The 25,547-nt window shown below is 48.8% G+C and overlaps 1 protein-coding gene across 9 annotated transcripts; it reads left to right on the top strand.

Annotated features, from left to right (window-relative positions):
* The first annotated feature begins 1,806 nt into the window (after window positions 1-1,806).
* On the top strand, window positions 1,807-22,156 carry EHMT2 (euchromatic histone lysine methyltransferase 2). Of its 9 annotated transcripts, none has more exons than XM_060189491.1 (28): window positions 1,807-1,895; window positions 2,542-2,608; window positions 2,705-2,923; window positions 3,019-3,272; window positions 4,277-4,361; window positions 4,459-4,499; window positions 4,635-4,790; window positions 8,502-8,633; window positions 8,740-8,854; window positions 8,998-9,099; window positions 9,322-9,470; window positions 9,562-9,705; window positions 9,791-10,026; window positions 10,109-10,291; window positions 10,411-10,493; window positions 10,979-11,085; window positions 11,184-11,306; window positions 11,391-11,492; window positions 14,245-14,349; window positions 14,452-14,606; window positions 14,690-14,857; window positions 15,715-15,859; window positions 16,168-16,245; window positions 16,545-16,660; window positions 16,750-16,836; window positions 20,955-21,033; window positions 21,158-21,333; window positions 21,671-22,156. In XM_060189491.1, exons 1-28 carry the CDS (start codon window positions 1,854-1,856, stop codon window positions 21,849-21,851), a joined length of 3,630 nt encoding a protein of 1,209 aa, XP_060045474.1. In that variant the 5' UTR covers window positions 1,807-1,853; the 3' UTR covers window positions 21,852-22,156. The 9 variants fall into 9 exon arrangements, with proteins under 9 accessions (XP_060045474.1, XP_060045475.1, XP_060045477.1 ...); XM_060189493.1 differs by having other exon boundaries at window positions 1,813-1,895; window positions 2,819-2,923; XM_060189492.1 differs by lacking the exon at window positions 8,998-9,099.
* Window positions 22,157-25,547: the final 3,391 nt, after the last annotated feature.

Below are 25,547 nucleotides of genomic sequence, written 5' to 3'. Positions count from 1 at the left end.
AGGGAAAGGGGTCTATTGAGTGAGGGAGGGGAAGACTGGGAAAATGTTTTCTTCCTGGCTAAGGCTGTCTAGGGAGAGGTTGAGACATTTCTTGAAGTAGTGGGTGGGTGGGTGGGAATTGGGAGGGAATTTGGCTGGAAGCAACATACATGCTCCTGCTTAGAGTAGAGGACAGGGAATAGTAGGGGGAAAAGATTATTGAATCCCAGAAAAGGAAGGGGGAGACAGTTCTTGCATTGCATGCTGGGGTACAATGGGACTATGGTTACAAGACTGACTGAAAAACTAGGGAGAACAAAAGTTCCAGGTAAGAACTTTGGGGTAAGCATCTTGGTTAGATATTGGGGTACAGTAGCAAGAACAGTGACTAGTGGTAGGGTGGGGGGGACGGGCACTTAGATGAAAAGACACAAGAAGGGCTTTTGTGGGGGGGAGGGAGAGTAGAGACTTATACAGTATTTTTTAAGAAAACGTATTTTTTAGGATTTTTTCTCGAGTTTGGGGTTTTAGTTTTTCTGCTTTTGTTTTCCACAAAATAAAAAAAACGAAACAAAAAACTTTCTTCTTCTTTACACTCTGGCAACTGTGTGTATCTGACTAGCCCACCCTAGATAACTTCTCAATACCCAGAGGTCATATCTTATATATATCTGATCCTGAAGGAGCCTTGACAGAAGAATGGCAAGTATGCTCTCATGACCAGGACCGTCCAGTTCTGCAGTCTCAGCAGATAGCTTGAGCGTAAGTGTTGTGATGATTTGGCAGTGGTGATAACACACACTCTGAGTTTGGTGTTGGGCCAGGTATAAGCAATAACTGTGATCGCTGTGACCCACCAATGTAAACAGAAGCCTGTGTCTGGGCATTTTTTGATGTGGGGAAGGCTTCATGTGCTCATGAAAACAAAACAAACAAACAAACAAAAAATACATTTTGGATTCAGGCACTGGAAAGACTACAATACCCAGAAAGCTCTGGAATAGTTCTTAGCCAAAGAGAACTACACTTCCCAGAAGGTCTTGAATTGGCTTCAGATACCTGACCACTTGCTGTCAAATGACTGTGAAATAATTACTTTCCAAAAATTCACCGGAATGTAGTAGTATAGCTAAAGGGGTGATACTGTAAATATCGCTACAAGTGTTGTATATCTTGGTGTGATCTCATCCACATGTTCAGCAGCTGGGCTATGGACAACGTTCACTGACAGCTGGTTATGAACCAGTGGCTGTGAAAGCCTGAGTATGGCGTAGTCAGTGTTAGGCAAAAAGGGTTGCTTATTACAATGTTATCAGGAATCTCGAGCTGCTGGGAGCTCACCTGGATACTTAGTACCTGTGGTAACGTAACATGTCTGACATAAAGAGAAGAAGCACTACAGACTTAGATTTTCAAAAGGGAGACGCTGTTCCAAGTGAGCAGCATTCTAGAATCTGCCAAGAATAAAGCTCCGAGCATCCTCATGTTTTCTTGCTTTGTAGAGGAGCGAGACCAAAATCGAGGCTAAGTCTTTTATCTAGTTACCCAGAAACTAGAAAGCAGCCAGAGGCGGAGAAGCACACGCGGCCAGATATTTCGCTCTTTACCTAATAATACCGTGGTGGGGGGGGGGGGGCAGAGAAGCCACACCAGGACCCGATGGTACCCTGCCCTCGGTTGCCGGTTGAGTAGAATCGGGTGGAGTAGCCCCTGCAGACCCAGCTTAGGACACTCACTGCCATCTCCGAGGCCGTTCTCCAGGGGAAATGACCATAAAGCACGCAGAGGCTCCTTTAAGGCTCCTCCTAGTCCTCCTCCCCGCCCACGTGACCCGGGGCGGCCGCGCGCCGGCTCAGCCCCCCGCGCAAGCGGCGATGGCGGCGGCGGCGGGAGCTGCAGCGGCGGCGGCCGCCGAGGTGCGGAAGGGGAGGGGGAGAGGCGGGTGCATGCCCGCGCGCGCGCCCGGGGGAAGCGCGCGCCCGTGCAATGCTCCGGGGGTGCAACGGGGCCGGGGGGCCCGGGAGGGACTTCCAGCAATCTAGAGGGCCAGCACCGGGGGCGAATGAGGGGACCAGGGGGTGGGAGGTGGGGGGAGTGGGCACGGAGGCGCGCATGCAGCCGCCGGCTGTCCCCGAGTGGGTGGTGGGTGCCGGGGCCCCAGGAGCACGCGCGAGGGGCACGAGGGGTCGTCCGCCGGGCTGTGGGGCAGCGGGCGCTGGAGGGGTTGGTGCCCGGGGTCCCCGCGGCCTGGGGGACAAAGGGGGAGCGGCGCGTGCAGCCGGGAGGAGGGGGCGGGGCCGGGGCGCAGAGGCCCCGCCCCCTCCCCCTCCTCTCTTCTCGGCCCCTGAGATGCGGGGTCTGCCGAGAGGGAGGGGGCTAATGCGGGCCCGGGGGAGGGGTCGTGCGGCCCCCACGGGCAGCCGGGGCCGCGGAAGAGGGGGGCCCCACAGAGGAAGAGGTAGGCCCCGGAGCCTACTCTCTCTTCCCAGAGCCCAGGCGTCCTGGCCCCCCCAGCTTCCTACGGGACTGACCAGCCCTCCCATCCCTTGTGTCCCCTCCCAGGGGGAGGCCCCCGCAGAGATGGGGGCGCTGATGTTGGAGAAGGAGCCGAGAGGAGCCACCGAGAGACGTAAGTGCAGGGGGAAGGGGTTTGGTTGGACCTTCACCTCCCCCAACGCAGGATTCCTTGAGCCTTAAGCTCTGAACTTTTCCTCTTCCCTTACAGTTCATGGCTCTTTGGGGGACGCCCCTCGCAGTGAGGAGACCCTGCCCAAAGCTAACCCCAACACCCTGGAACCTGCTGGCCCCTCATCTCCAGCCTCTGTCACTGTCACCGTAGGTGATGAGGGAGCTGACACCCCTGTGGGCCCCACACCGATCATTGGAGATGAACCTGAGAACGTTGAAGGAGACAGCGATCTCCATGGGGGTCGCATCCTGCTGGGTGAGAGACTGGAGAGGGAGAATCTGGGGGTGAGATGGAATAGCCACTGGTTGCCTATCTTCTTACCTTGTCTCCTGCCTGCCTGTCTGTTCCAGGCCATGCCACAAAGTCATTCCCCTCTTCTCCCAGCAAGGGGGGTGCTTGTCCCAGTCGAGCCAAGATGTCAATGACAGGGGCTGCAAAATCACCTCCATCAGTTCAGAGTTTGGCTATGAAGCTGCTGAGTATGCCAGGGACACAGGGGACAGCAGCACTAGGAGCTGAGCCCCCTCCAGCTACAGCTAGCCCTGAGGGACAGCCCAAGGTCCACCGAGCTAGGAAAACCATGTCCAAACCTGGAAATGGACAGGTGAGAATGGTGGATGGGGATTTGGGGAGAAGATACCAAGAGGATTAACCATAAACCTCTAGTGGGCTGCTTAGAAATTTAACTTTTATTTTATTTTTTTTTGTTAATATTTATTCCTTTTTGTTGCCCTTGTTTTATTGTTGTAGTTATTATTGTTATTGATGTTGTTGTTGTTGGATAGGACAGAGAAGTGGAGAGAGGAGGGGAAGACAGAGAGGGGGAGAGAAAGACAGACACCTGCAGACCTGCTTCACTGCTTGTGAATCGACTCTCCTGCAGGTGGGGAGCCAGGGCTCAAACCCGGATCCTTATGCCTGTCCTTGCGCTTGGTGCCTCCTGCACTTAACCTGCTGCGCTACTGCCCAACTCCCAGAAATTTAACTTTTCTTATCCAGCCATGATTTCAGAACTTATCAAGTGTCTGCTGTGTGTCAAATACTGGTTTGGGCCTTTAAATCTCTGAACAAACTGATTGGTTTCTTTCTGAGAGGGGAAAGTAATAGAAACGAAGGGCTAATCTATAGCTTGTGGCTTAATCATTCTTATGCTAATGACTATGTAAAGAGATTTCTGATTTTCCCCGATCTCAAAGCAAGCCACTGAGGGACTTTTCTTCCTTTTTTAGAATTGCTTATATTCCTATTTTAAATATTTTACTTTAAACTTTTGTAGGGAAGGCAGGCGATGAGGGCCCCAAAAATGACTGAGAAGGGAAATAGCAAAGGCTCCAGAACCTCAGAAGTTTTATGACAGTGCTTTTGGGGCTATTAGTATCGTTTTGTTTTGATTTTGGTTGGGGTAGCTTTGATAAAGACTTTAAACTTTGTTTTCTCTTCTACAAAATGGGGCATGGGAGATGTGCTTCCTTGTTATTGTCACATTTTGATCACTGAATCTCCATTTTTCTGAGTATGCATGTCACCATCCCCAGCCACCTGGGACTCCAAACTAGCCTAGGCTGTAGGTGCTCACTAACCCTAATTGTATTCCCTCTGGGTCTCCAGCCCCCAGTCCCTGAGAAGCGGCCACCTGAAGTGCAACATTTCCGCATGAGTGACGATATACACTCCCTTGGGAAGGTGAACTCAGGTCAGTCTCACTTACCCACCCACCCCACTGACTGCTTGATAGCAACCTGTCCCAAGGGTTTATGGTGTAGCCCTTACTTGATTCTCTCTCCTTCCAGACCTATCGAAAAGGAGGAAGCTGAACCCTGGAGGTGGTCTGGTAAGCCTGGGAACAAGGCCTCTGCACCCAACAGGCTACTCTAATGGAGTCTGCATCTTGACCTAAAGGGATCTGAGGGGTTGGTGAGGGAGTGCCAGTAGCTTCGACTTTTTTTTTTTTTTCATCTTTTTCTAGTCTGAGGAGTTGGGTTCTGCCCGGGGTTCAGGAGAAGTGACCCTGGAGAAGGGGCACCCTGGGTCCCTGGAGGAGTGGGAGACAGTGGTGGGGGACGACTTCAGCCTCTACTATGATTCCTACTCTGTGGATGAGCGGGTGGACTCTGACAGCAAGGTGAGAGGGAGCCCACCTGCACTCCCCTAGCCAGTACTCCCCGTCATTCAGGGCTCACTCCATCTTTATTGCGGTGTGTTTTCCGTGTACATACACCACCCTGTCATTCCCTTGCCCCTGTCCACAGTACCATACTGAGCTTTAGGGTCATTGATCCACCTTACTATTTGTTTGCTTGTTTATTCCTTTGCTCTTTGATTGCATCTCTTAGATGTTTGCCTTGCGCAATCATGCTTAATCTTGTCTGTTTTGCTTTTTGTCTAATGTTTCACCAGGGAGATTTTCAAGTATATGCAAAAGAATAGGATGGCGAGTCTCATGTAGTTGTCACCCATTTCCGATGAGCATTAATATATAGCCCATCTTGTATATATTTTTAGAGAAATAGATTGATCTTTTTAGATAAATTTACTTACTAGTGTTGGAGAGACTAGAGCATCACTGGCTCATGTGCTATCAGGAACCAAACTTGGTACCTCACGATAGAGAGTCCAGCACTATCCACTTTGTCACCTCTGGGCCACCTCAGATTGTGTTTAATTTTTTATTTTATTTTGCTTTATTTTTTTACCGCAATACTGTTCAGCTCTGGCTAGTGGTGCTGGGAAATGTGCATCAGGACCGTGAAACATCAGGCATGAAAAAATTTACATGGTTTTTTTGTTGTTGTTGTTTTGTTTTATTTATTTATTTTTGCATTTTTACAGTTTCCCTCCCTATTTGTTTATTTTTAAACATGCATTTGTGCAACCTGGGAGGTGATTCTGATTCTCTGTCATTAATTAATTTCTTTGAAAAAAGTATTTATTTTAATGAGAAAGAGACTAGAACACTACTTAGCTTTAGCATAAGGTGATATCAGGGATTAAACCTGGGAACTCTGGGACCTCATGCTATAAATCTGCTCTTTTCTCCCAGCTTGACTTACTTGCACAACACATCTACTGAATTGTTTTAGAGCAAGTCCCACACATCATTATTTTAATCTAGAAATATATCCTTCTATATTCCTAAACAGGAGGCCTCTTTCTGCTTAACGTTTCTCCAGTATTGTTTTAACACCTAAAGATTGCCAGTGACTCCTTAATATTACCACATTATTACTAATTGGTCTTCACATTTTTCCCCCTATACCATCATTTATTTATACAAGAGAGGAGAAGGAACCAAACCATCACTTTGGCAAATGGGACTCAGGGATCAAACTTGACCCCCGTGCTTAAAAGTCCTTCTTGCTACCCATTTCTTTCTTTCTTTCTTTCTTTCTTTCTTTCTTTCTTTTTTTTTTATTTATAAAGCGGAAACACTGACAAAACCATAGGATAAGAGAGGTATAACTCCACATAATTCCTACCACCAGAACTCTGTATCATGCTACCCATTTCAATACCTTCCAGTATGTTTTTTTTTCTTTTTTAGAGACAGAGAAGGCAGGAAGAGAGAGAAAAAGAGACTAAAGCACCAAGTTGGAAGTGAGGTGGTAATAGGCTCAGACCTGGGTTGCACACATGGCAGAACAGCACACTACCCAATTGAGCTATTTTGCCAGCTCCACTTGCTTTATAAATGGATTTTTGTTTGTCAAGATTCAGATGAGGTTTACGTGTCAATTTGATCAACAGTTGTCTAGTGTCTTTTCATATATAGGCTCCCTAGTCATCTAAAAAGCATTTTTCGGGGGCGGAAGGTAGATAGCATAATGGTTATGCAAATAGACTCTCATGCCTGAGGCTCCAAAGTCCCAGGTTCAATCCCCTGCACCACCATAAGCCAGAGCTGAACAGTGCTCTGGTTAAAAAAAAAAAAAAAAAAAAGCATTTTTTGAGCAGGGGTAGATAGCACAATGGTTATGCAAACAGACTCTCATATCTGAGGCTCTAGAGTCCCAGATTCAATCCCCTGCACCATCGTAAGCCAGAGCTGAGCAGTGCTCTGGTAATAAAGAAAAGAAAATAAAAAGCATTTTTCCTTGATATTCATTTATTTTATTATTTTTATTTTTTAGTACCAGATTAAGTACCCTATAATATTCTTCATGTTTAGTAGGTGGATTGACTTTTTGTGTGTGTGTGTGTGTGTGTGTGTGTGTGTGAGAGAGAGAGAGAGAGACCAGAGCAGGGCCCCACCATGTATGTTTTATTACATTTTATCTTTTTTTTTTTTGTCTTTTTAAAACTATATTATTTATTTATTTATTTATTTATTTATTATTGGATGGAGACAGAGAGAAATTGAGAGGGATGGGGCAAGAGAGAGACAGAGAGATACCTACAGCATTGCTTCACCACTTATAAAGCTTTCCCCGTGCAGGTGGGGGACCAGGGACTTGAATCCAGGTCCTTGTGTGCTTAACCAGATGTGCCACCACCTGGCTCCTTTTCTTTTCCCTCTTTAATTATATATTGACTTGTTATTAGATAGAGATAGAGAAACTAAGGGGAGGGGCAATAGAGAAAGAGAGAGACACCTGCAGGGCTACTTCACCACTCATGAAATTTTCCTTCTGCAGGTAGGGGGCAGGGGCTTGAACCCAGGTCCTTGTGCACTGTAGTATGTGGGCTTAACCAGGTGCACCACCACCTGGCCCCCATTTTGTCTTTATTTTTGTGTTGTGCTGGGAATCAAACCTAAGGGCTTCACACATGCATTTCACTGCTGAACCCCTACCTGATAACTTCCTATAAAGTGATCTAAAAGCATGACCAGTTTCATGTGCCTTTTCAGCAAGATTTGATTGTTAGTGTGAGTACACAAGAAAGTCGTTGCATCCATCAAGAGGTATAGAATATTGGGGGCCAGTGGTGCATGAAGCTAAGCACACATAGTACAAAGTGCAAGGATCCACACAAGGATCCTGGTTTGAACCCCTGGCTCCCCACTTGCAGAGGGGTCACTTCACAAGGTCTGCGGGTGTCTGCCTTTCTCTCCCTCTCTATCTTGCCTTCCCCTCTCAGTTTCTCTGCCCTATCCTATCCAAAAAATTGAAGAAAAAAAAAAAAGGCCACAAGAGCAGTGGATTCGTAGTATAGGCACTGAGCCCCAGCAATAACCCTGGAGACAAAAAAAAGGAGGGGGTATAGAATATCTGTCTTATTTATTTATTGGATAGAGACAGATAAATTGGGGTGAGGGGCAGGACATAGAAAGGGAGAGTAATAGATATCTGTAGATAGTAGAGACATGTAGCCCTGCTTCACCGTTCATGAAACTTACCCCCTGCAGGGGCTTTAACCCAGGTCCTTGCACACTATAACGTGTGCACGTAACAAGGTGTGCCACCACCTGGCCCTGCCCCTCATTAGTTTTTCACCTAATATATCTAACAGTCTTCGCTAATCCTACCTCTTTATGAACCTCTTAAAAGAGTGTCATATCTTGTGTTTTCTGAAATTCTTGCTTGCTTAATACGTTGTCAAGATTCACACACACTGTTGTATCTAACTAGAGAACCTTCTTTGTTACTGCTGTGTCAGAGTCCACACCCCTGCTCTTCCATCCGACCCATTTCCTCCTTTCCTGCCCACACTCAGCCTCTGTCAGGGAGCCATCCTTCGGTAGGAATAGTTGTTTCTTCGTCCCACCTCTTCATCTGATTCTGGGGGTGGGGTGGGGGGGGTGTCTCCTGCTCTGCTTCTCCCCTGCCTCCTGCCCCAGCACAGAGCCTTGGTGTGGAATCATGATTCCTTCTACCCCACCTTGCCTCTCTCCCAGTCTGAGGTTGAAGCTCTGGCTGAACAACTAAGTGAGGAAGAGGAGGAAGAGGAGGAGGAGGAAGAGGAGGAGGAGGAAGAAGAAGAAGAAGAAGAAGAGGAAGATGAGGAGTCAGGAAATCAATCAGATAGGGTAAGAAGAGTTGGCTTCCCAGAGGAATGGAGACTGTGGGCCTGGAGGTCGTAGTCCTCAGAGGAGTAAGCTATTGGGCAGGCCCATAACACTTCCTCCTCCCCAGAGTGGTTCCAGTGGCCGACGAAAAGCCAAGAAAAAATGGCGGAAGGACAGTCCATGGGTGAAGCCATCTCGGAAGCGTCGGAAGCGGGAGCCTCCAAGGGCCAAAGAACCGCGAGGTGAGGAGGCTTCTCCACTTTGGGGTCCCCTTCTCCAACCCCACCCTGGTCCCCAGAGAGCGCGCATGTACACGCTCGTGCATGTACCCACATGTCCAGGCACCTGTGAGCTCGCACTCTCACTCTCTCTGTCTCTGTGTCAGGAGTGAATGGTGTGGGCTCCTCAGGCCCCAGTGAGTACATGGAGGTCCCTCTGGGGTCCCTGGAGCTGCCCAGCGAGGGGACCCTCTCCCCCAACCACGCTGGTAATTGCCAACTGCTGAGGGAAAAGAAGCTACTAGGGGGTGCCCTCAGGGCGAGGAGGAGTGGGGAGGAGGGTGACCCTGCTGCCATCCGGGTGTCTGTGGCCAAGCATTGGGGGTTCTGGAGCATGGAGGGAGAGGTGGGGTGGGGGTGAGAGGCCCCACAAGGGCTCTTAGTGGGTGAGGGTTGGGGCTTCCCTCAGCTCCCTTTCTTCTCCATCCAAGGGGTGTCCAATGATACATCTTCACTGGAGACAGAGCGTGGATTTGAGGAGTTGCCCCTCTGCAGCTGCCGGATGGAGGCACCCAAGATTGATCGCATCAGTGAGAGAGCAGGGCACAAATGCATGGCCACGGAGAGTGTAGATGGAGAGGTGGGTTTGTGGGCTGACAGGAGGGGGACCAGGGCCATCTCATTCCCAGCTGTGGCCTTACCCTCTTCTCCCCCACCTTCACTGCCTGCAGCTATCAGGCTGCAACGCTGCAATCCTCAAGCGGGAAACCATGAGGCCTTCAAGCCGAGTGGCCCTGATGGTGCTCTGTGAGACTCACCGTGCCCGAATGGTCAAACACCACTGCTGTCCAGGCTGCGGCTACTTCTGTACAGCGGTGAGTGACCAGTAGAGCCGTTATATAGTGTGCCCCACAGAGGGAGGCTCCCAGAGCCTGGCCAACACACTTTCATGTCCCCTAGGGCACCTTCTTAGAGTGCCACCCTGACTTCCGTGTGGCCCACCGCTTCCACAAAGCCTGTGTGTCCCAGCTGAATGGAATGGTCTTCTGTCCCCACTGTGGGGAAGATGCATCAGAGGCTCAAGAAGTGACCATTCCTCGGGGGGATGCAGGTACCCTACCTGTCGGCTCTGCAGCCCCAGCCCCCCCACCCCTGGCCCAGGATGCCCCTGGGAGAGCAGACACATCACAGCCCAGGTACTGACCTCCCCTTTTCTACTGTCCATCACCTGGCCCATCCATCCCCATCCCTCCTAGACATCAGCACCTTTTTCCACAGTGCCCGGATGAGAGGGCAAGGGGAGCCCCGGCGTCCACCCTCTGACCCCTTGGCCGACACCATAGACAGTTCGGGACCCTCCCTGACCTTACCCAGTGGGGGCTGCCTCTCAGCTGTGGGTCTGCCGCCAGGGCCAGGCCGGGAAGCTCTGGAAAAGGCCCTGGTCATCCAGGAGTCAGAGAGGTGAGTAGGGGGTGCTTGGGTACAGCGATTGGTCTGGGATTGGAAAGGTGAGGCTGCAGGTACTGAGGCTGACACTCAGTTCTGAGCAGCCAGCTCCTCTCCTTCCCATACCATGGCAGGAGGAAGAAACTCCGCTTCCATCCCAGGCAGTTATACCTTTCCGTGAAGCAGGGGGAGCTGCAGAAGGTCATCCTGATGCTGTGTGAGTGTTCTGCTCATTTGTTCAGCAAACCCTGATTGACTTCTGATTGTATACCAGGCACTGGGCTCAGGGCCAGGAGTCCTGCAATGAGGATGTCACCCTTGCCGCAAAGAACGTAGTGTGGCGTGGGGAGTCAGACCACAGATGACCCATGATGGCAGAGACAGCGGTGACAGTGACAATGAGCACTTGGGCACTGGGTCCTGTTCTGAGTACTAGTGTGCGTTTGTTCACCTCTCAGCAGAGGTCCAGAGCACAGCAGTAATAAGGGGCAGGGCCAGTTTGAACACAGAAAGGCTGGTACTCTTTACTACTCCTTACTCTTTGATAAGCATCACATTGGAGCCAGGCACTAAGAAGACACAGGAGGGGCCCCTGACCCAGGTTGGGGCCCTGAAAAGCCTTCCTGGAGTAGGTGCTACCCATCCCCTGGCCCACTTACCACTTGTCCCTCCCTCTCCTGGTGTGGCGGGCTCTCCCCGCAGTGGACAACCTGGACCCCAACTTCCAGAGCGACCAACAGAGCAAGCGTACACCCCTGCACGCAGCCGCCCAGAAGGGCTCCGTGGAGATCTGCCATGTGCTGCTGCAGGTCAGCGTGGGCCCGGCCCTCTGCCTCAATGACCAGGCCCTTGGACCCCTCCCTGTCCAGCCTCTCCCTGGTACCAGCTTGAGTAACCCTCCTTATAGGCAGGAGCCAACATCAATGCAGTGGACAAGCAGCAGCGGACACCACTGATGGAGGCCGTAGTGAATAACCACCTGGAGGTGGCACGCTATATGGTGCAACGTGGAGGCTGTGTCTATAACAAGGTGGGCAGCTGACTGGCTGGGGTCCTGGGTCAAGGACTGGGCTCAAGTGTAGCCAGAGGACTCACCTGGCTAAGTCTCCCACAGGAGGAGGATGGTTCCACCTGCCTCCACCATGCAGCCAAAATCGGGAACTTGGAGATGGTCAGCCTGTTGTTAAGTACTGGACAGGTGGATGTCAATGCCCAGGTCAGTGGCTCTGCTCTCCCCTCCAGCCCTGCCTCTTAGGAGCCCTTGGCTTCACTTTCACCTTTGACCCTCTCCTCACTAATCTCTCTTAGTGTTTGATGTGTTAGGTGTGTATGTGTTAGAGTAGACAGCTTTTTAAAGATTTATCTAGCAGAGAGAGAGAACTGCCAGGAACTGAACTTGGGACCTCATATGTGAGCTTTTTTTTTTTTTTTTTTTAACTTTATATACTGCAGCAACTCCGGGTCACTAAAGTAGACTTTTTTTTTTTTAATGATTTTATTTTATTTTTTCTTATATTTATTTTCCCTTTTTGTTGCCCTTGTTGTTTTTCATTGTTGTTGCAGTTACTATTGTTATTATTGATGATGTTGTCGTTGTTAGATAGGACAGAGAGAAATGGTGAGAGGACGGGAAGACAGAGAGGGAGAGAAAGACACCTGCAGATCTGCTTCACCGCCTGTGAAGCGACTCCCCTACAGGTGGGGAGCTGGGGAGCTCAAACCGGGATCCTTATGCCGGTCCTTGTGCTTTGCGCCACGTGCGCTTAACCCGCTGTGCTACCACCCGACTCCCTTTTTTTTTTTTTTTTTTTTACCAGAGCAGTGCTCAGCTCCAGCTTAAGGTGGGATTGAATCTGCGAACTTTGGAACCTCAGACATGAAAGTCTTTTTGCATAACCATTATGCTAGCCCTAGCGGGGACAATCTTTATTGGGTTTTTTTAAAATGTATTTATGACTGGATAGAGACAGAAATTAAGAGGAAAGGGGGAGGGAGAGAGACAGAAAAACACCTGCAGCCCTGTTTCACCACTCATGAAGCTTTCTTTTCCCCCAGCAGGTGGGTGGGGATCAGGGGCTTGAACCCAGGTCCTTACACACTAACTAATGTGTGCGCTTAACCAAGTGCACCACTGCCTGACCCTGAGGAAACCATTTTTGAATTAAAATCTATGTCTGTTCTTAGTAGATCACTGTTTAGTAGGCAGGCTTGGGAAGGCTTTGTTTGTTTGTTTGTTTGTTTTTCCTTTCCTTTGTTAACAGCAGTGCTCAGCTCTGTCTTACGCTGGCACAGGATTAAACTTAGGACCTTTGCTGCTTCAGGCATGAAAGTTTTTGTGCTTAACCATTACTATATATATATAATTTATTTTCCTTTTTCTGCCCTTATTTTTTATTGTTGTTGTGGCTATTGTTATTATTGATGTCGTTGTAGCCAGATAGGACAGAGAGAAATGGAGAGAGGAGGGGAAGACAGAGAGGGGGAGAGAAAGATAGACACCTGCAGACTTGCTTCACTGCCTGTGAAGTGACTCCCCTGCAGGTAGGGAGCCAGGGGCTGGAACCAGGATCATTGAGCTTTGCACCCTTGTGTGCTTAACCCGCTGTGCTACCAACTACTCCCTTAACCATTACTTTTATCTCCCCAGCACCCCCCCCCTTTTTTTAAAGATTTTATTCATTTATTAGAGATAGTATCAGAGCATCATTCTGGCATATCCAGTGCTGAGGACGGAACTCAGGACCTTATGTTTGAGAATTCAGCACTTTATTCACTATGCTACCTCCTAGGCCATCACCAGTGTTTTAATTACGGGAGGGAGAGAAGCCAGAGTATCACTGTGGTACGTGTGGTGCCCAGGGATCAAACTAGAAACCTCAGAAACTCGAGCCTAGTACTCTACCAGTTGAGCCATTTCCTCAATCTCAATAGAATCTCTTCACCCTCCCCCTTTGGTGACTTGTTGTCATTTTTTTATTATTATTATTTTCCCTTTTGTTGCCCTTGTTTTTTTATTGTTGTAGTTATTGTTGTTCTTATTGATGTCATTGTTAGATAGGACAGAGAGAAATGGAGGGAGGAGAGGAAGACAGAGGGGGAGAGAAAGATAGACACCTGCAGACCTGCTTCACCGCCTGTGAAGCTACTCCCCTGCAGGTGGGGAGCTGGGGTTCGAACCAGGATCTGTATACCTGTTCTTCTGCTTCGCACCATGTGCGGTTAACCCACTGCACTACCGCTCGACTTCCATCATTTTTTTTTTTTTATTTATTGCTTTTTTATTTCTTTTTTTAAATATTTTTTGTTGCCCTTGTTTTATTGTTACAGTTATTGTTGCTATTGATGTCATCGTTGTTGTATAGGACAGAAAGAAATGGAGAGAGGAGGGAAGACAGAGAGGGGGAGAGAAAGATAGACACCTCCAGACCTGCTTCACCACCACCTGTGAAGTGATTCCCCTGGAGGTGGGGAGCTGGGGGCTCAAACCAGGATCCTTACACTGGTCCTTTTGCTTTGCACCACGTGTGCTTAACCTGCTACGTTGCGCTACCACCCGGCTCCCTGTTATCACTTATTTTATGTCATTGGGGCTTCAGCATTCAGAGTAAAATTCATTTCAGATAGAAAGACACCAATACCAAAACTTCACTCACTACAATGAGGGCCAACCTTGAACTTGGGTTATATGCATGACAAAGCAAGTGCACTATTCAAGTAAGCTATCCTGTTGACCCAAAAGCATTATTCTTTAGAGAATGGTTGCTATGAAGTTCTTAACAATGGGAACTCTTGGTCCCACTTTATAGATGAGGAAACTGAGGCCCAGAGCTGTTAAGCGACTGACCTAGGGCCCCACAGCTTACGAGAGATGGAGCAGGGCTCGGCCACATGCTGTCTTGGTGAGCAGGGCTGGCAGCTGGGTTCAGACATGGGCTCCACCCCACACTTTGCCTCCTTCTCACACACAGGACAGCGGGGGGTGGACACCCATCATCTGGGCAGCAGAGCACAAGCACATTGAGGTGATCCGCATGCTGCTGACGCGGGGCGCCGATGTCACCCTCACAGACAATGTGAGTGGGGATTTGGTTGGATGAGCCTCAAGCTCCCAGCAAGGTAAAGGGTGGACTCATGGGCTCACCCTGGGCCTATTCCTTCCCCTCCCACCTCCACAGGAGGAAAACATCTGCCTGCACTGGGCCTCCTTCACTGGTAGTGCTGCCATTGCCGAGGTCCTCCTCAATGCTCGTTGTGACCTCCATGCTGTCAACTACCACGGCGACACTCCCCTGCACATTGCAGCCAGGGAGAGCTACCACGACTGCGTGCTGTGAGCCCCCACCCACCCCTACCCCGTGTCCCTCCGCCACCTCCCACAGCTCTAGATCTCACAGGCTTGATGTTCATTCCCAGGCTGTTCCTATCCCGTGGGGCAAACCCTGAGCTTCGTAACAAGGAGGGAGACACCGCATGGGACCTGACTCCTGAGCGCTCTGACGTATGGTTTGCACTCCAGCTCAACCGCAAACTTAGGCTCGGAGTGGGAAATCGAGCCATCCGCACTGAGAAGATCATCTGCCGGTGAGCCCTGGGCCCTCTGCAGTCCTAGGACTGCTCCCCAAACTCTCCCCAGGCCCACTGAATCCCAGTACCACCTTTGCCCTCCTCCACTCCAGGGCTGCTAGATAAAGCAACAAGTAATTAAGGATTTTCAGATGGAAAACACAGACTGTATTTATACTCCTTTGTTTTGTTTTTATTTTGCCACCAGTGTTGTTGCTGAGGATTCGATGCCTCATTGTAAGCATCTCTTGTCAAAAAAAATTTTTTAAACCATGTTACTGATCATCTCTGGTTTATGGTTATGCAGGGATTAAACTCTCAGCTATGAGAGTGTCTTTGCATACCTGTTAACATTATATACCCCACCCTCGTTTTTTTTTGTTGTTTGTTTGTTCTTTAATTTTATAGGGAAGAGAGAAATTGAGGGGGGAGGAAGAGATAGAGAGAAAGACAGCTGCAGACAGTGCTTGGGGAGCATCTCCCTTGCAGGGGCTTGAACCTGAGTCCTTGGCACATGGTAACATATTTATTTACATATGATAGAGACCAAAGCATCACTGTGGCACATTCGATGCCAAGGATAAACTTAGGACCTCATGCCTACTGGGGCAATTCCTTATCCATTGTGACACCTCCTGGGCCTCAAGATGTGCTTTATAAATGTAAGCACAACCTATACAGTATTGGGAGCCGTACCTAAGTAAAGTTGTTGATCTGAAATGCAAATTTAACTGGATTTCCTGTGCCTTATCTGGAAGCCTTATTCTCCAGACCCTGATGAATCCTTAGGACCCCCCCCCCCAGCCCTCCCTTTGCACCTAGGGGAACCTCTGGTCCCAGCCTCCAGCTCCCTAACCCCATCTCCATTCTGCTAGGGACGTGGCTCGGGGCTATGAAAATGTGCCCATTCCCTGTGTCAATGGTGTGGATGGAGAGCCCTGCCCTGAGGATTACAAATACATCTCGGAAAACTGTGAGACGTCCACCATGAATATTGACCGTAACATCACCCACCTGCAGGTGAGAGGGGCAGGGCTAGACTCTCCTAAAGGGGCCCCCAGGGCTATTGGGTACAGTTGGACAAGTTGTAATACTTTGCATTCACCTGGGGGGAGAAGTCTCGTTTCTGAGACACGTAAAATACAAAATAGATTCATGATAGTTCTGGGAACACTCCACATCTTAGTTCCTCCTCCCCATGGGACCATTACTTCTCACCATCCTGAAATGTGAACCCTAGAGAAAGGGTAGCAGTTGGGGGCCAGGGAGCATTGGGAACTGAGGGGCAGGGTTGACTGGTTTGAGGTAACCCCTGTCTCCCGGCCCAGCATTGCACATGTGTGGACGACTGCTCCAGCTCCAACTGCCTGTGTGGTCAGCTCAGCATCCGCTGCTGGTATGACAAGGTGAGTGTCTTTAAAGGTGCTGCTTTCACTTCCAATCCTCTGGGGAATGAAGAAAGGGCAGGACAAGCCTTGTGGTTTCTGAGTGTCTGTCAGGCAGAGATGGGCTTGGCCCAGGTACATGGAAATCAAGGGGGTAGAATGCACTTCCTGTTTTCTGAGAGGCATATGTGGCCTCTCCCAGCTCCTCCTTCCCTTCTCCCAGTTGGAGCTGGTGGAGGGTTTTCCTGTGGAGCCTTGGTGGTTCTGGACATCTGAGGGGAGTACTGTACAAACATGACTGTCCTCTCCCTTCATCACAGGATGGGCGTTTGCTCCAAGAATTTAACAAGATTGAGCCCCCGCTGATTTTTGAGTGTAACCAGGCATGCTCCTGCTGGAGAAACTGCAAGAACAGGGTCGTGCAGAGTGGCATCAAGTGAGATCCCCTACCCTTGTCCCCTTCCTTCCATCCTGCAGGCCTTTTTGGGCCCCTCCACCCAACATCACCCTCTTTCCCACCCACAGGGTACGGCTGCAGCTCTACCGAACAGCCAAGATGGGCTGGGGGGTCCGTGCCCTGCAGACCATCCCCCAAGGGACATTCATCTGCGAGTGAGTGGGGAAGGGAACCTTGGCCTCTGTGTTATGGGGAGTGGGCTCACAGGTCACTGCTGACCCCAGACCTCCCTCTCTGCCCAGGCCGCAGAGCTTTCATTCTCATTGCCTTCCTCCTCTCCCTTCTCCATATCTGTACATTCACGAGCCTCACACACTTCCCTGCACTTTTGAACTGAGATAACACATGTTTAGAGACAGACCCCTGTTTGAGTTACTTGACCTCTTTGTCTATAAAATTGAGGTTTTCCTTTTTCTTTCTTTTTTTTTTTTTTTTTTGCCTTCAGGGTTATCTCTTGGGTTCAGGTGCCTGCACTACAAATCCACTGCCCCAAGTGGCCATTTTCTCCATTTTGTTGTTGTTGTTGTTATTGTTATTATCATTATTGCTATTGCTGTTGCTGTTGTTGGATAGGACAGAGAGGACTTGAGAGAAGAGGGGAAGACAGAAGGAGAGAAAAAGATAGACACCTGCAGACCAGCTTCACCACTTGTGAAGTTACTGCCCTTCAGGTGGAGAGCCAGGGGCTCGAACCGGGATCCTTATGCTGGTCCTTACACTTCACGCCATGTGCGCTTAACCCAGTGCATTACCACTGGCCCCCCTAAAATGGAGGTTTTTCTTGTCTGCAAAATGGAGGTGGTCATGCGCTACCTTTCTAGCCACCTCTTCTGTTCTTTTTATTCCCAGAATCTGTGACCTATCCCCTGACTTAATGACATTCAGTCTTAATCTAGATCACTATTGGCAGGGGGCTGGGGGGGAGCAAAACACCTGTGGCTGGGGGAAAATAGCTCATCTGCTAGGGCCCAGGACTTGCATGCCAAGTGCCCTCAGGGTCAGTCCCTGTTGCCCGCATGGACTGGAGTAGTACTCAGTCTTTTCTTTTTTTCTTTTTCTCATGTGAAACTATCGTGAATAAAATTAGTCTTTTTTAAAAAAAATTAATGCAGAGTCAAATGTAAAACATTAATCCCCCAATAAAGGAAAAATAAATGAAAAAAAAGTGCAGAGAGGGGCTAGGGAGACAGCATACTAGTTATGCAAAAAGACTTTCCTGCCTAAGACTCTTAGGTCCCAGGTTCATTTCCAGCACCACCGTAAGCCAGAGCAGTGCTCTATTAAAAGTAATAATATCGGGGGCCCAGCAGTAGCGCAGCGGGTTAAGAGCATATGGTGGGGGAGTCGGGTGGTAGCGCAGCGGGTTAAACGCAGGTGGCACAAAGCGCAAGGACCAGCTTAAGGATCCCGGTTCGAGCCCCCTGCTCCCCACCTGCAGGGGAGTCGCTTCACAGGTGGTGAAGCAGGTCTGCAGTCTTTCTCTCCCCGTCTTCCCCTCCTCCATTTCTCTCTGTCCTATCCAACAACGACAGCATCAACAACAACAATAACTACAACAACAATAAAAACAAAGGCAACAAAAAGGAAATAAAAAATATATTTTTTAAAAAAGAGCATATGGCAGGAAGCTCAAGGACTGGCATAAAGATCCTGGTCCCCCACCAGCAAGGGGGTCACTTCCCAGGCGGTGAAGCAGGTCTGCAGATGTGTCTGTCTTTTTCCTCCACTCTCTGTCTTCCTCTCTTCTCTCCATTTCTCTCTGTCCTAGCCAACAATAATGACAGCAGTAACAACAATAATAATAACAATGATAAACAACAAGGGAAAAAATATCCTCCAGGGGCCAGGTGGTGTGCACCTGGTTGAGTGAGTGCACGCATTGCAGTGCACAAGGACCTGGCTTCAAGTCCGTGGTCCCCACCTACAGGGGGAAAGCTTTGCAAGTGGTGAAGTAGTGTTGCAGGTGTCTCTCTGCCTCTCTCCTTCTCTATAACCCCCCTCTCTTGATTTCTGGCTGTTTATATCAAACAAAGTAAAGACAATGAAAAAATTAAAATTAAAAAAAAAAAGCCTCCGGGAGCAGTGGATTTGTAGTGCAGGCACCAAGCCCCAGCAATAACCCTGGAGGCATAAAAAAGGGGCAGGGGGAGAGTCGGTTGGTGGCACAGCGGGTTAAGCGCACGTGGCACAAAGCACAATGACCAGTGGGAGGATCTCAGTTCAAGCCCCCGGCTCCCCACCTGCCAGGGAGTCCCTTCACAGGTGGTGAAGCAGGTCTGCAGGTGTCTATCTTTCTCTTCCCCTCTCTGTCTTCCCCCCCCTCTCCATTTCTCTCTGTCCTATCCAACAACAATGACATCCATAACCACAACAATGTTAAAACAACAAGGGCAACAAAAGGGAAATTTTTTAAATTTATTTTAAAAAAATAATAATATCAATTTTAATGTTAAATGTCCTATTTGCCTACTTAAGGAACCATTCATTTTCTCTGTCATCTCTCAACTTTGCTCAGGCAGTCCCCCCACCCTGGGCCTTAGTTTCCCCACCATCCACTCAGTGTTCATGCCTACCCAGCTCTATATTTGCCCTCACCCCTCTGCAGATGCAGCCTCTCTAGAGTCCCCTGCCCCTGCACCACATGTGTCTCAGTCTTGTCCTCCTGGCATCCACCATCCTTACTGACTCCCATTCTAACTATCCTCAGCTTCAGCTCATCCTTCATTGTTGAGTTTCTTACGGCCCCTGTGACCTGGTCCCTTTCTGCTACCCTCACCCTTCTCCAGTCCTTCAGTCTGGCCTCACCCCCACCTGCAGTGTGATTTCCAGTCCATAAGCATCCCAGTGTCTAAAACTGAACAGTTTCCCCATCTGAGTTAACTACCTGAAGATACTTCTTCTTCTTCTAGCGTTTGCCCTTCTTCCGTAGCCAGTCAACAGCGTCAGGTTGAGCCTGATGTAAAGTTTCGAGACCTCCTTTGAATCTGGAGAGGTGGCAGTCGTTGACTATGTGGGTCATAGTCTGTCTGTAGCCGCAGGGGCAGTTCGGGTCGTCTCTGGCCCCCCAGCGATGGAACATAGCGGCGCACCGGCCATGGCCTGTTCGATAGCGATTGAGGAGGGCCCAATCATAACGTGCTAGGTCAAAGCCGGGTTGACGCCTGCAGGGGTCTGTGATGAGGTGTTTGTTCTTTACCTCAGCTGACTGCCAACTCTGTTTCCAAGAGACTGGAACAGAGAAGTTCAGTGTAGGCATAGGGGACCAGATTGGGTGACGAGACATCAAGCGTTGGACAGGGTGGGCAAAGATATCCGCGTATATTGGCAGGTCCGGTCGAGCGAAGACGTGGGAAATGAACTTAGATGATGTCTCATCCCGACGAATATCTGGCGGGGCGATGTTGCTAAGAACTGGCAGCCATGGAACCGGGGTGGAACGGATGGTTCCAGAAATGATCCTCATGGAGGAATATAATTTGGAATCGACCAAGTGGACATGGGGGCTACGGAACCATACTGGGGCACAGTATTCTGCAGTGGAATAGCATAATGCCAGAGATGATGATCGTAGTGTGGAAGCGCTCACGCCCCATGAGGAGCTGGCCAGTCTTGCAATGATGTTATTCCTCGCGCCCACCTTTGCTGCAGTTTTTATGAGATGTTCGTGAAATGACAGAGTGCGATCGAGAGTAACGCCAAGATAGACTGGCTGGGCTTCATGCCGGATTCTCGTATCGCCAAGCTGCACATTAAGCTCACGCGAGGCCGAGGCATGGTGTAGATGGAAAACAGATGATACCGTTTTTGCAGTGCTAGGGATTAGTTGCCATTTTTCACAGTAATCAGATACTGATTCCCATTGCCACAGAAGTATGACATCTCTCTGAAGCCTTCCTCTAGGGGGCGCCAGCTTCCCCTTAAACTTGCCTTCCATGGCTTCTCCAGTGCATCCCCAGCCCACCAGTCATTGGACTTCTGCCCAGCTATCCAGTGGGAATTCCTAACTAGCAGGAGCACATCATATGTTGTCTCCTCACACGTCTTTTTCCCCATATTCCTCCTCTGGATCCCCTCTTCAGAGGGTCCGTCTACTTCCTCCATTCCCCCATGACGTCCACTCTGCCTTGGATCACCCACACTAGCTGCATGGATTTGTGAGATTCACAGACGTGAACTGGGGGAGCTGACAGAGTGAAAGAGGAGAGACAGGGCCTGGAGTTGGCATCCAGTAACCCCTGCTCACCTTCAGAAACCACCACTTGTTGTCTGACAGGTATGTTGGGGAGCTCATCTCTGATGCTGAGGCTGATGTGAGGGAGGATGATTCATATCTCTTCGACTTAGATAACAAGGTGGGTTGCAGACCCCAAAAGCCCCACTTCCCTGTTAGCAGGTGGGAACTGCGTCGGGGTGGGGAGGCTGAGGGGGATGGGCTGACTAGGGTGGGGTAGGTATGAAGAATGACACCCCCCCCAGGACGGAGAGGTATACTGCATCGACGCCCGTTACTACGGCAACATCAGCCGTTTCATCAACCACCTGTGTGACCCCAACATCATCCCCGTCCGGGTCTTCATGCTGCACCAAGACCTGCGATTCCCGAGAATTGCTTTCTTCAGTTCCCGAGACATCCGGACTGGGGAAGAGCTGGGGTGAGAAGTTCTGGGAATCAGCCACAGGATCAGGGAAGAGTTCAGGAGACACAGCTAAAGTGTGGAGAGTGCCTGGTTTCTGGGCCTGGGTTCGAGCAATACCCTAAGAGTAGTGTGAGCAGAGTCCTGAACCTCACAGAGAGGTTCTTACTCAGCAGCTTTGGGATGGAGCCCAAAGCTCTGCATACCCAGCGAGTCCCTGGGTAATGCTGGTGCTGCAGAGGGCTTAGAGTCCATCTGGGGGAGATGGGGTGGTGCCAGGGTATGTCCTGAAGAGCTCTGCAGTAAACCTTAGGCAGCTAGGTCTGCTCCCATAAGCCTCTCTTGCTCCTGACAGGTTTGACTACGGTGACCGCTTCTGGGACATCAAAAGCAAATATTTCACCTGCCAGTGTGGCTCCGAGAAGTGCAAGCACTCTGCCGAGGCCATCGCCCTGGAGCAGAGCCGTCTGGCTCGCCTGGACCCCCACCCTGAGCTGCTGCCTGAGCTTGGCTCCCTGCCCCCTGTTAACCCCTGAGAGAGGACAATATTCCCTCCCTACCCTCTCAGCAGCCACTTCTGCCACTTGCTGCTCACAGCCCATACCCAGGGGCACTGCCATCTTCCCTCCATCTCCCCTTTCACACATTCCTCAGCCAGAGACCCCAGCCAGGCCCTGGAGGTCTGATAGCCCTTCCCTCCCAGAGCTGGTTCTTCCCTGGGAGGGTGACTTCAGGGCTGGCCACTCCCCTGTTCCCATCCTTAGCTGAAATCTGATGAATTGAAATCGGGCCTCTTTGCCAACTGGTTTCTGTTGTTCTCAATAAATGTTGGGTTTGGTAATAGACTGTCTGGGTGATTGATTGGAGTGGGAAGGAAGCACTGCCAGAAGGAATGAATGCTTAGTCCAAGGGGCAAAGAGTGGGAAGGGAAGGCTGGACAGGAGTGGCTAGTGTGGGCAGTTACCCAAAGGGAAAGAGAGTGTTGGGGGCATATGGGAAGGATACCTGCTGTGGGCACAATCTAGTCACATACCAAAAGGCAGACTACACTGATTTTTAGCAGAGGGGGTGTAAGACTGAGTGTACACACAGTTGAGATTTGCAAATTTATGAGATTTTTTAAATTTTTTTTTTTTAATTTATTTTTATTTAAGAAAGGATTAATTAACAAAACCATAGGGTAGGAGGGGTACAACTCCACACAATTCCCACCGCCCAATCTCCATATCCCACCCCCTCCCCCAATAGCTTTCCCATTTTCTATCCCTCTGGGAGCATGGACCCAGTGTCATTGAGGGTTGCAGAAAGTAGAAGGTCTGGCTTCTGTAATTGCTTCCTCGCTGAACATGGGCGTTGACTGGTCGGTCCATACTCCCAGTCTGCCTCTCTCTTCCCTAGTAGGATGGGTCTCTGGGGAAGCTGAGCTCCAGGACACATTGGTGGTGTCTTCAATCCAGGGAAGTCTGGCCGGCATCCTGATGATACCTGGAACCTGGTGACTGAAAAGAGAGTTAACATACAAAGCCAAACAAATTGTTGAGCAATCATGGACCCAAAGCTTGGAAAAGTGGAGAGGAAGTATTAGGGAGGTACTCACTGCAAACTCTAGTATACTTCTGCTTTCTTACTTTGGTGCCATACTCCAAACTCAGTCAATTTCTGCTTTGCGTTTCTACTTCTTTTTTTTTTTTACATGCATAACATTCCCCAGATTCCCATTTAGCAATAAAACCCCCACTATTTCATTCATCATTTTTCATGGACCTGTATTCTCCCCACCCACCCACCCACCCCAGAGTCTTTTACTTTGGTGTAATACTCCAATTCCATTTCAGGTTCGACTTGTGTTTTCTTTTCTAATCTTGTTTTTCAACTTCGGCCTGAGAGTGAGATCATCCCATATTCATCCTTCTGTTTCTGACTTATTTCACTCAACATGATTTTTTCAAGGTCCATCCAAGATCGGCTGAAAACGGTGAAGTCACCATTTTTTACAGCTGAGTAGTATTCCACTGTGTATATATACCACAACTTGCTCTGAATGACTCTGAAAATGTCCAATAGTTCTAGGTTATCTATCTCTTCATTTAGCTCCCTTATGTCTTTACTGATTTTCTTCCTGGATGATCTGTCAAGTTGAGATAGTGGGGTGTTGAAGTCCCCTACTATGATTGTGTTACTGTTAATATATTGCTGTAGCTCTTTCAGTAGAAGTTTGATGTATTTAGATGGCTTCTCATTGGATGCATAGATATTAATAATTGTTAAGTCCTCTTGATTGACTGATCCTCTGAGCATTAAGTAGTGTCCATTCCTATCTTTTTTAATCTTATGTATTTTAAAGTCTATCAGTTGGGTTTAAAGTCTATCTAAAGTTGGGTTGTGTTTTCTGATCCATCTTCCTACTCTGTGTCTTTTAATAGGTGAATTCAGGCCATTGACATTTATTGATATCAAAGATTGAAGATATTTTAACGCCATTCTTGTAGAGTTTTAGAGTGTTTTGATATATGTCCTATTTGTGGTGGTCTGGTTGTTTATAGGAAACCTTTCAGAACTTCTTTCAAGGCAGGCTTGGTGATGGTTGCTTCCTTCAACTGTTGCTTGTCTGAGAAGGCTTTGATGCTTCCATCTAGTCTGAATGACAGTCTAGCAGGATATAGTATTCTTGGCTGAAAGCCTTTCTCATTGAGCACTCGATAGATATCTTGCCATTCTCTTCTGGCCTGTAGTGTTTGTATGGAGAAGTCTGCTGCTAATCTTATGGGTTTTCCTTTGTAGGTGACTCTTTGTTTTTCTCTTGCAGCCTTGAGGATCCTTTCTTTATCCTTATTCCTTTCCAATCTAAGTATGACATGTCTTGGTGTCTTTAGGTCTGGGTTAATTCTGTTTGGGACCCTCTGGGCTTCTTGAATCTTTATGTCTTTGGTGTTGTCTAGACTAGAGAAATTTTCAGCTATTATGGCCTGGAGAACGCTTTCTTCCTCCCCTTCTCTTTCTTCCTCTGGTAAGCCAATAATGCGTATATTGTTTCTTTTGAAGTCATCCCATAGGACTCTGTTGTTGTTTTCAGCATCTCTTAATCTCTTTTTGAGATCTCTTACTTCTTCTTTAGTTGTCTCTAATTCATCCTCAATCTTGCTAATTCTGTCTTCAGCCTCATTGATTCTATTCTCTCTGCCCTCTACTGCTTTCTGGAGTTCATCTATTTTGTTGCCCTGCTCTGATACTGTTTTAGCTTGTTCAGCTAGTTGCCTTCTTAGCTCAGCAATTTCAGCTTTCAGCTCTCTAATAACCATGAGATAATTAGAATTTTCTTCCATATTCTCATTTGTTGTTCCTGCAGTTCTGATTACAATTTTTTCAAATTCTTTACTCACTCCTGTTATTATTTCCTTAGCTAATGTTTGGATGTTGAACTCGTTGTTTTGTGCTTTGCCCTCTGGAGGACTTTTAGCTGGACTCTTGTCCTGGTTCGAGTCTCCATTATTTTTTCTTGTTGTTTTAACCATTTTATATAAGTTAAGAGGTTTTTCAATCCCTGAGTTGGAGTTCAGTGGTGTAAAAGCCTTTTTTTTTTCCCCCTGTAGGCTATGGTAGCCTGAGGGCTTTTTAACTATCAATAGGCTTCTTGGCTTAATCAATGACTCCTGACGAAGAGATAAAGCAGGGTGTGGCAGAGATAATGCAGTGGTTATGCAAAGAGACTTTCACAGCCCTTCAGCTATGCCACCAAGGTATAGGTCTTCTCCTGAGTTTCCCGGTTAGATCTCTGTGCCCTGGTGTCCCTCCCTGTTGCTGCTCCAGATTCTGAGGGTAGTAGCAATGGAGACTCAGAGTTGTACTTGGTGAGTCTCTGGGGAGTCCTTTCCTTCCTTCAGCTGTCCCCTTGTTGGTGGAGCAGACTGGAGGTGGTGTCTCCACTGACAAACTGTCGAACTGTTAGCAGTCACTTAATCTCTCCTTAGGCCCCTCTCTCCTCTCTGTCACGAGCCACGCATGTTTGTACTCACGGGTGATTTACTGGGTTTCTGTGGTCATTCTAGTCCTGTCTTGTTTCGGTCCGGGTGGTCTCCTTTGGTATTCCTAGTTGATCCGGGAGAGGAGAGGAGAGGAGAGGAGAGGAGAGGAGAGGAGAGGAGAGGAGAGGAGAGGAGAGGAGAGGAGAGGAGGAGATTTTTTAAATTTTTATTATTTTATTTTCCCTTTTGTTGCCCTTGTTGTTTAACATT

This window comes from Erinaceus europaeus, chromosome 4 (assembly GCF_950295315.1).
Source record: "Erinaceus europaeus chromosome 4, mEriEur2.1, whole genome shotgun sequence".
NCBI lineage: Eukaryota > Metazoa > Chordata > Mammalia > Eulipotyphla > Erinaceidae > Erinaceus > Erinaceus europaeus.
The sequence above is the reverse complement of the archived record's forward strand: the minus strand, read 5'-3'. Positions and strand labels throughout refer to the sequence as shown.